This window comes from Tamandua tetradactyla, chromosome 4, assembly GCF_023851605.1.
Source record: "Tamandua tetradactyla isolate mTamTet1 chromosome 4, mTamTet1.pri, whole genome shotgun sequence".
NCBI lineage: Eukaryota > Metazoa > Chordata > Mammalia > Pilosa > Myrmecophagidae > Tamandua > Tamandua tetradactyla.
Window position 1 is genome coordinate 184,086,825 of NC_135330.1, and position 10,525 is coordinate 184,097,349.

At 33.7% G+C, this 10,525-nt stretch overlaps 1 protein-coding gene and 1 pseudogene across 9 annotated transcripts in view; both read right to left on the minus strand.

Moving 5' to 3' along the window:
* DCUN1D2 (defective in cullin neddylation 1 domain containing 2) overlaps positions 1 to 10,525 on the minus strand; it is a 43,243-nt gene that overhangs the window by 23,331 nt on the left and 9,387 nt on the right. For all 9 annotated transcript variants that reach the window (XM_077158754.1, XM_077158750.1, XM_077158752.1 and 6 more), the window contains exons 3-4: positions 9,812 to 9,980; positions 704 to 834 (exon numbers count right to left, since the gene is read on the minus strand). In XM_077158754.1, the coding sequence (XP_077014869.1) occupies positions 704 to 834; positions 9,812 to 9,980 (300 nt within the window). The remainder of the gene's footprint in view (positions 1 to 703; positions 835 to 9,811; positions 9,981 to 10,525) is intronic.
* On the minus strand, positions 3,893 to 9,799 carry LOC143681598 (V-type proton ATPase subunit e 1 pseudogene; annotated as a pseudogene).

Consider the following 10,525-nt stretch of genomic DNA (forward strand, 5'->3'; position numbering starts at 1 on the left):
AACTAAAAAAGATCTGTTACCTTAGGCAATAAAGTGTAGATCATCATGGATTGATTTAGAAAGAGATAACAAGGAATAAACTGTATAGTACTTATGCACAAAACAACAACAAAGAAAAACAAAATAAACCCCTTAAAGAAATAAGCCAAAATCTCAAGTTGAAAATTTTCTGAATGTACAATAGATTGTAAAACAAAAGTTATATTATAGTAGAATCATACAACTTTGAAAGAAGTACTAAAATGTAATTCAATTCACATTAGAATTGGTTTCGAGTAAGTTCACTCTAACTCTACAAAGTGGATAAATGCTAATGTTAACTGTAATAGAAGCAAAATCATAAACCTGGCTAAGTACAAACATCATACAAGAGAAAACAAGTTTCAAACACTCAGATTGTTAATATTAATCGCTGACTTTCCTAACTTATTTATTAGTCAATGAGATACTAATAAGAGCATATAGAAGAATTCGCAAATTAATAGCCATTTTAAATTTTAAATATTTAAACCCAGAAGTTGAGAGATATTATCAGTTGAGATTTACAAGTATATGGTATACAAACTAGTTTATATATGTACAGAGCTAATAAAATATCAGTGGAGAGAAAAATAAAAAGAAAGATAATATTATAGTTGATAGTGCTGAAATCATATTCATCATGAAGGATATGGCATATTACATATTTAGATTTCATACTCACCTAAACCTTTTTGCCCAGGGTTCTTTGCAAAGGTAAAAGTAAACTGATAAAAATCCTTAAATTTTACTGTGTCCTTAAGCTCTTGTTCCAATCTTGGCAAAAGTGCTTTTAGCTTTTCTGTGCTATCACACCTGTCATAAGAAAGACAGTTATTCGTTACTTGTGGCAGATATGTCTCCCCAAATCTATTTTCCCCCTCTTCCGTTACTAAGAATTTTAGCTGGCCACGTGGCTCCCAAACTGAAAAACATATTTCCCAGACTCTCTTGCAGCTTGGTGTGGTCAACAGTTAAATTCTCAGTAATGGAATGTGAGTAGAAGTTATTATGGGCAATTTCTCTCTTGCTTAAAAGGAATTTGAAATATTCTAAAATTGATTATGGTGATAGTTACACAGCTCTGAATATATCAAAAACCACTGAACTGTACACTTTAAATGGGGGAATTATATGGTATGTGAATAGCTCAAATAAAGGTTCTATAAACAAAACAAAAATCAAAACTGTTTGCCCTCCTCTTCTAAGAACTGGAATAAGGACATGGTTTAACTATACTGACGAGAACAATGTCTTGAGGATGACAGAGTAACAAGATGGAAAGACCTCATTTACTGAATGGCCTCATAACCTGAGCCACCCTATAGCCTAGATTACTGTCTACCTCTGAACCATCATTATGTGAAAGAAAAAGAAACTCATTTAAGCCACTGTATTTTGGGGCCTCTTCATTACAGCAGGTTGGCTTGTACCCTAATACAGTAGGACTATTTAAAATATCCAACAATTATAACTCAGCTTTATTGTTTTAAAATTGCCCTTTGCTCCAAAAAGTCAACAATGTTAAAAATATATAACCATCTTTAAGTATAAATTGGAATGGTAAAATATAAAATGTGTCTTTTTTTAAAATTTCAACCATACATCAAGGAATAGAATAAAAGCATGGCTCACTAATCCAGAAGTTATTTATCTAACAAATTAATCTAGTAGAGTAGAGCTGAGGAAGAGATACTGGATAAAACTTTGGAGTAGCCAGAACATAGGCAGGAAAGCATGTAAACGTACATACAGAAAAGCACCAATGTACAGCTGAATGAACTACGAAAGGTGAACATGAGTATTACCACCACATGAAGAGACAGAAAGCAGGCAGCACCTCAGAAGTGGCCTGGGTGCCCTTCCCCAACTCCAATTCCTCTTTCTTCCCCATGGAAGAATCTGACTAATTTGACTTTTATAGTAATCACTTTCTTGCTCTTTGTACTTTCACCTAAATAAGCATTCCTTAACAGTGTTAGTTTTCTGTTCTTGAACTTTATATAAATGGAAATTCAATTTGTATTATTTTGTGTCTGGCTTTTTTGGCCCACATTAGGTTTGTGAGGTTCATTTGTGTTGTCCTGTGAAACTTCAGTTGGTCCGATTTTGCCATATAGAATCTAACTTTATCCATATTTCATCATTTATATATTCTATTGATTGAGCACCTTCCTATATTTTCATTGGCCATTTGGATGTACTCTTTTGTGAAGTGCATGTTCAGATCTCGTGCCCATTTTTTTATTACACTTTTTTTAAAATGTGGATCTTTACATATTAGGAGTTTAAACCCTTTGTCAGTTGTATGTTTTTAACATATGTTAAGGATATGACCACCTTTTTGCTTTCTCGATAGTGTTACTCGATTATTTAGTACAGTGTACTTTATTCATCTTTTCCTTTATAAGGATTACGTGCATGTGTGTTTGAGACATGTTTTAAAACATTCCCTACTGCAAGGTCATAAAGATATTCTCCTGTATTATCTGCTAGAGGATTTTGCTTTTGCCTTTCATAGTGAGATCTAGAATCTACCTGGAAAGGAATTGCTTTGTATATGTGGTGTGAGGTAGGAATCAAGATAGATTTTTTTTTTTTCCATATGACTAGCCAATCTTTCCAGGACCATTTACTGAAAAGATAATCTTTCCCCATTTCTCTAAAGTGTTACCTTTGTCATAAATCAAATATACCTATATACATGGATTTGTTACTGGGTTTTCCTTTCTTTCCATAGGTTCCTCCTACCTATGGGTCTCAATGCATGGCCAAGGCAGGGATGTTTGTTTTGGGGCTGGATCTGGTTTGCTTAACATTTGTTTTAGAGTTTTACATCCTATATCCATCTTATGAATCTTTTGATCTTATGATTGAGAGTGGCCCATAATTTTCTATTCACAAAATGTCCTTTCCTAGTTTTATCATCAAGAATGTGCTGACCTCAAAATAAACTGGGAAGTATTTCTTTCTTTGCTATTCTATTCTCTAGAAAAATTTGTGTAAATTTGGCTGGCTTTTTTTTTTTCATTAAAAAGTTAGAGGATTTATCAGTAAATCCATCTGGAAAGAAGTTTTCTGAGAAGACTCAATTTCTTTAACAACTATTAAGACTTACTACTTTTTCTTGTATCTGTTTTGTTAAATTGTATTTTAAAATTATTTGTGATGGCCAAATTTACTGGCATAAAGTTGTTCATAATATACTCATGTTTTATGTGTGTGGAATCTGTAGTGATAGCCCTCTTACATTCTATATTGAGCATTTGTTACTTATTTCTTTTATAAGTCTTTTCAAATACACTTTTGACTTTATTGATCTTTTCTAGTCACTACTTTTAAAAAACATTTATTAAATATAATATATACAAAGAAAAAGAAAAAGCAATGATTTTCAAAGTACACTTCAAAAAGTAACTATAGAACAATTTCAGAATTTGCTATGGGTATTCACTACTTCTTTTATATTTCAGTAAATTATTACTTCAAAAAATTAATTCCTTCCCTCTATATCTCTGAGCTTAATTTGCTATTCTTTTCTCCTTCCTGAGATAATTGATTAGCTTACTGATTTCCAGCTTTCCTTTTTATGCACTTAAGAAAGTGAATCTTAAAGTTTTGATTTGTAACAGTTTCTTTGTCATTCAATTCAAAACATTTTCCAATTTGTATAGTAACTTCTGACTCAACACAAATGTTATTCAGAGTATATAATATTCAAATATATTCTAACTCTCTGATTATATTTTTATTATATTTCTAGCTTAAATGAATTGTGGTCAGAAAACATACTATATCATTTCAATCCTTTAAAATTTATTGCAATCTACTAAACATTAGGTAGATTTTTAAAAATTTCAACAACTGTGTACATGGTTTACAATACATACAACTAAAACATAAAAAAGACAGATTTTTTTATGAAATCTGTCTGAAAAGGACAGAGCAGATATATTATGCAAACAATAACCAAAAAAAGCTAATGTGGCTATATTAATTTTAGACAAAATAAGCTTTAAGACAAAAGCCATTCTAGTCCTGAATAGATCAATGGAATTAAACTGAGAGCTCAGAAACCAACCCTCACATTTATGGCCAGCTGATTTTGAACAAGGGGACAAAAGACCACTCAACTGGGAAAGAGTTTTCTCATCACCAAACGGTGCTGGGAAAACTGGATCTCCATTTGTAAAAGTAAGAAGGAGGACCCCTACCTCACTCCTTATTAAAAAATCAACTAAAAATAGATCAAAGAACCTAAATATAAGAGCTGGAACTATCAAACTTCTAGAAGAAAATATAGAAAAGCATCTTCAGGACCTTGTGTTAAGCAATGGTTTCTTAGATTTTATATCCAGAACACAAGCAATGAAAGAAAAAATAAAAACTTTTGTACCTCAAAAGACTTTATCAGGAAAGTAAAATGACAATCTATACAATGAGAGAAAGTATTTGGAAATCATACTTTCAATAAAGGTTTATATCCAAAATAAATAAAGAAATCCTACAACGCAACAAAAAGACAAACAACCTAATTTAAAATGGACAAAAGACTCGAACAGATAACTCTCCAAAGAAGATACACAAATGGCCACAAAGCACAAGAAAAGATGGTCAACATCATTAGCCATCAAGGAATTGCAAATCAAAACCACAAAGAGATACCATTTCACACCCACTAGAATGGGTACTATTAAAAAAAGAAAGGAAACATAAGTGTTGGATAGGATGCTGAGAAACAGAAGAACTGAGAGTTCAAACAGATACTGCGCACTAACATTCATAGCAGCATTATTCACAATTGCCAAAAGAGAAAAAACAATCCAAGTGTCTACCAGCTGTGAATGAACAAAATGTGGTATATACATACAATGGAATATAATGTAAAAAAAAGGAATGAGGGCGGTGCGATGGTTGCTCAGCAGGCAGAATTCTTGCCTGCCATGCCACAGACCTGGGTTTGATTCTTGGTGTCTGTCCAAGCAAAAAAAAGGAATGAAGTTCTGATACCTGTGACAACATGGATGAACCTTGGAGACATCATGTTGAATGAAATTAGCCAGACACAAAAGGACAAATATTGTATGATCTCACTGATTTGAAACAACTAGAATAAGCAAAACATATAGAGTCAGAATCTAGAACACAGGCTGGGGATTGGGTTGGAATAGAGAATGGAAAGTAAACGTTCAAAATGTACAGTGTTCCTACTTTCAATGATGTAATGTTTGGGAATGGATGGTGGTAATGGTAGCACAACACAGTGAATGCAATTAACAGCACTAAAATATATATCCAAATCTGATTATAAGTGGAAATGTCAGATTGTATTTATAGTAACAAAATAAAAATTGAAAAATCCATGGAACTACACTTAACAGTGAACACTAAGTTAAACCATGGACTTGAATTAATAGTACAATTATAAAAATGTGATTTCATCAATAGTAACAAATGTACCACACCAATGCAAGGTGTTAATAATATGGTGGTATACGGGAATTCTGTATTTTATGCATGGTTTTTCAATTAATCCAAAAGTTCTCTAATAATAATTTAAAAAGCCATTCTAGAGATAAGGGAAGTAATTGCAGAACTTTTACAGAATTGTAAAAGGTTTATTTCACTAAGAAGGGAATGCCCCTTCATGTTTTTATGTACTTAGTTAATAGTCCCCAAACACTTAAAAACTATGGACAGATACAAACCCACAATCACAGTGGAGGATTTTCACACTCATCTTAATAACTAATAGAATGAACTCATGAAAAATCAGCAAGGTCAATTTTATAAGTGTTCTATGTATCTTTAAAAATAGTATGTATTCTTCAGCATTGTAGATAGTGTTCTAAATATGCCTATTAGGTTAATTATCATTCAAATTTTCAGTTTCCTTACTGATATTATCCTATATTTTGTTTAAAAGTTTTATAGCTTTACATTTCTTGGATAGGCCTAGAATCCATCTCAAATTAATTTTTGTGTAAGCTATAAAGTAGGGATTGAGGCTTTTCCATGTTTATGCAGCTGTTTCAGCACTGATTTCCTTTCCCCATCAAACCGCCTCAACATCTTTGTAAGAAAAATCAAAACAAAACAATACGAGTAAATGTATTTCCAGATTATTTGTTATGTTCCATGAGTCTCTTTATCCTTAAACCAACACCATATTGTCTTGATTGTTGTAGCTTTAGAGTAAATCTTGAAATTAGGTAACATAAGTCCTCCTACTATGTTCATATATTTCAAGATTTGAATTTCATTATTCCTACATTTCTGCTATGTAACTTTTTTTTTAAATCATGTCTAATTCTTCGGCAATTTTTCATAGTCTTGTCTCCTGAAAGAGTAACAAGTTATTTAGACTGTTAGATTCTATTACCTGGAGTGCTCTGGGCCCATTTCTGTGGTTTGCTTTTTCTGTTGGCTCTTGTTTATATCATCCTATCTCCTCATATGACTATTTACTTCTGATTTTGTGCTGCACATTGTGTTTGAGAATTTGTTTTGCATAATGCAGGGTAATTATCTTTTTCCAAATAGTACTTTTTCTTTGCGTGGCACCACAGAGCTCTTGTAATTTTGAATCACCTTCATCCAGTTTCAGGGATTGATGTTTTCTAGGCTACCCAGATGCTTTGAGCTGGGAGAAGTTTCTGTGCGGACTTCCAGTTCACCCTATTCCTGGAGTGCACGCCTTCTGATTCCAAACTGAAGTGTGGGGAGTTAGCCAGGCCTCTACCCTTAGCAAGCCTGGGTCTCCAATTTTGTCTCCCTGCCCAGATCTCTAATTTTTGTCGCCCTACCAAAAAAAGGTTATCAAAAGAATTGACAAATGCCTTCAGAGGAAAAGCAGAAAAGAGATCCAAAAAGCTGGGCTCAACTCTTTGGATCTCTGTTTCACAACTCTTCACTACCTTGTTAGCTCTCTAACACCTCTGAGAAGATTTCTTTAATTTGTGCCCAATTTCCCTAGTTTTTCTCTGTAATATGATTGGTTCAAATTATCTGGTCCACCATATCTAAACACTAAGCTCAGAAATTTTACTGAGTTTACTTAAGAATCCTCAATGAAAGGACTTAGGATTAACTGCTAAAGGCAGGTATTCAAGCCACAGTCGAAAAAGCTAACAGCCAGGAGAAAGTGTGGAAAAAATAAAAGTAGAGCAGAGAAAAAAGTTAAAGAAGTTTTAAAATCCTAGCCCTATTTAGAAGAAAAGCAAATAGTCCTTTATATTCCTAAGAACACTGAGGTTATCACTAACTTATAGTATAGTAAAGCATTAACAATACTTTGCTTTAGTATAGTATTTTTTTTCATAAAAAGCAGAAAAATAATTTATTCCAATAGATGGCAGAAATAAGAAATTCAACCTGAAAACACAGTGCAGTGTAATTCTATCATTTTGAGACAGATCTTCCCTCTGAACATGCTGTTGAATGGACTGCCCCACTGGAGTCTTAGTTGCCTTGCAGTAGTTTCTGGCTGGTCCTAAACACTTCACTGATTCTCATGGAGTGAGCAGACAGGAGCCATCTTCAAATGCACAGATTCCAAAAAGAGAGTACAGTACTTCTCAGAAGAATAGCACCTTTCACCTCAGAAGACCATATACACATTTTGTAGAGTCAGCACAATTAAGGTTAAGTAGGTACATAATTCACCAAAGTGTAAAAAAGCTGACGGGAAAAAACATTGCATTTTAGATAAGATACTCAAATGTGATGTGAATGTTTAAGGCTGCTGATGCCCAAATCAGTGAGTCAAGGAAGGTGGTCTGGGGTTGGAGGTGATTTTCCATGTACAGGAATTCTCTTCATGCCTCAGTGACCTGAGCACCGTAGAAAGTGTCTTCTTTCTTACGGCCAATGATGCTTGAGATAGCAGATGGTTTCATTTTTCAATTGTGGTCCAAAGAGAGGGTTAAGTTGGGCCAGAATTGCAATCAGCCAACAGAGACAGCAGCAACCTGAACAGGTTACCAACATGATGAAGCAACTCCCTGGTCAGGCCCTTTAGGGATGAACCAAGGCACAAAGAGGCCAAAAAAGTCCCAGAACATGTTCATCATGATGAGAGGCACTGTAAGGCCTTGATACGCCATGACTGCTGCTGGGGCTATCAGTTCCTGCCTCTTGGTCTCACTTTGGCCCCACCTAGAGTATAGCATTTTAACATTTACAAAATGTTTTCATCTTTAACTACTCTGTGAAATGTGGAGAGTATTATTATCCCATGACAAACTTGCAACCTTTAATTACATTCCATATACTCCATATAAATGGGCATAAAATTATCTAATACATTTTGGAAAAACTTATACCCAATACCTTTAAAATGTTTTATAAGATACGGCACTTAAAAGGATAATAGGAATTAAAAAATTCACATTAGATAATGCCTAAGAAATGCTAATAAGCATTTCCATTAGATGCACTTGTTTCCAAACTCTCCTACTGGCAGGATTTTAATAAATGAGATAGTACAGTACACTAGCAATGGATACTTTATTATTAATAGATGTTTTCCATTCTAAAATTACTGATAATCCATTTAGGCTTTCCTAACTGCAAGGGATATGAAGAAATGTTCTAAGGAACACTAAATGTTATATTATCATCATGATTTCCTGTTGTTTGGTTTAATATGACCACTAAAAATGTGATATTACCAGAAATAAAGAAAATTATATAGCATTTATTGTCTATTTAGATGAAAGCAAATGCTTTTAGAAAAAGCAAACGCTGTATTTTCCCTTTTCCCTTGGTTGCTGTTAAGAGGATGCTTTAAGAATATGTTTACCTTAAGGTTTTAAAGTTTCCTTCTGTGATGGTTTGAAAGGATGTATGTCCCCTAGAAAAGCCATGTTTTAATCTAAATACCATTTCATAAAGGCAGAATAATCTCTATTCAATACTATATGTTTGAAACTGTAATCAGATCATCTCCCTGGAGATGTGATTTAATCAAGAGTGGTTGTTAAACTGGATTAGGTGACAACATGTCTCCACCCATTTGGGTGGGTTTTGATTAGTTTCTGAAGTCCTATAAAAGAGGAAACATTCTGAAGAATGAGAGATTCAGAGCGAGCAGAGAAGAATGACATAGCCAAGAGAAGCAGAGAGTCCATCAGCCAATACTTTGGAGATGAAGAAGGAAAATGCCTCCCAGGGAGCTTCATGAAACAGGAAGCCCGGAGAGAAAGCTAGCAGATGACGCCATGTTCACCATGTGCTCTTTCAGCTGAGAGAGAAACTGTGACTGTGTTCACCATGTGCCTTCTCATTTGAGAGAGAAACCCTGAACTTCTTCGGTGTTCCTGAACCAAGGTATCTTTTCCTGGATGCCTTTGATTGGACATTTCTATTGACTTGTTTTAATTGGGACATTTTCTCGGCCTCAGAACTGTAAACTAGCAACTTATTAAACTCCCCTTGTTAAAAGCCATTCCGTTTCGGGTATATTGCATTCCAGCAGCTAGCAAACTAGAACACCTTCATCTGCTTAAAGTTAGTTATTCTAAGCTGTTAATACTGAAATACCAGAATATAAGAAATATCAATAAGTCAAAGAAGTTGGCTTTTATACCACCCCATGAAACAGTTCAATAAGTCAAATGATTAAAAGATAGTTGTGTTATATGTTTTCAATTACTTCTATGATTTACTGGACAAGTGAAAAACACCTTACATTATCAATGAAGGTTTTATCACATCTCTGTAGGTAGAAGAAAGGTTACAAACATAATCTTAATTTCTGAGAGAAATTTCAAACATAGAACAATTTACTTACCCAAGCTCTGTCATGCCATCAACAAATTCCTTTCTGCTAAACTCACACTGAGTAGCTGCCCTGAATTTCCATGCTATGACCAAAACGCTGATACTGGCAGGGTCTAAGCTTAAATCATCACAAAACTGTTGAATACCATCAATTCCAATTTTATTTTCATCTTGTGGGTCTACAGTTAAAATTAAGGAAGAAAAACGGTCATACCATTTTGAAAAGTATTGCTAGAATACATGGTTAGATTCATACAACTTGACTACATAGTGTTTTTAATATATCAATGAACTGTAATTTTCTACTCCAAATGAAAGAAATACATAGAATGGAAGCGACAACAAAGAATCTATCCAGAAAACAGCCTTTTTAAAAATAGACATTTCTGGAGTTAGGGAAAAAATCATTGAAAATGCTTTGAGAAAACTTCATCCTTAATTTAACTTGCATGAAGCAAAACGAAAGTTCAAGCTTATAGAATTTTATTCTGCCAAAGGCAAATTGCTACAAATGGTACTGAATTGATACATTTTAAGTTTTATCACAACCCTACCAAAGCAAAAGAATGACTGTTCTTAAGTGATTTAATTTGCTAGTTTTTAATGCCAGAGTACAAGTTTTCAAAATCATTTAGTTTATGCATACACATTTAACAGTTTAGAAATTCAGACTTTCTCCCACCATTTCTAATCTAGACATAAAATTAAGGAACTTAGCATTTCT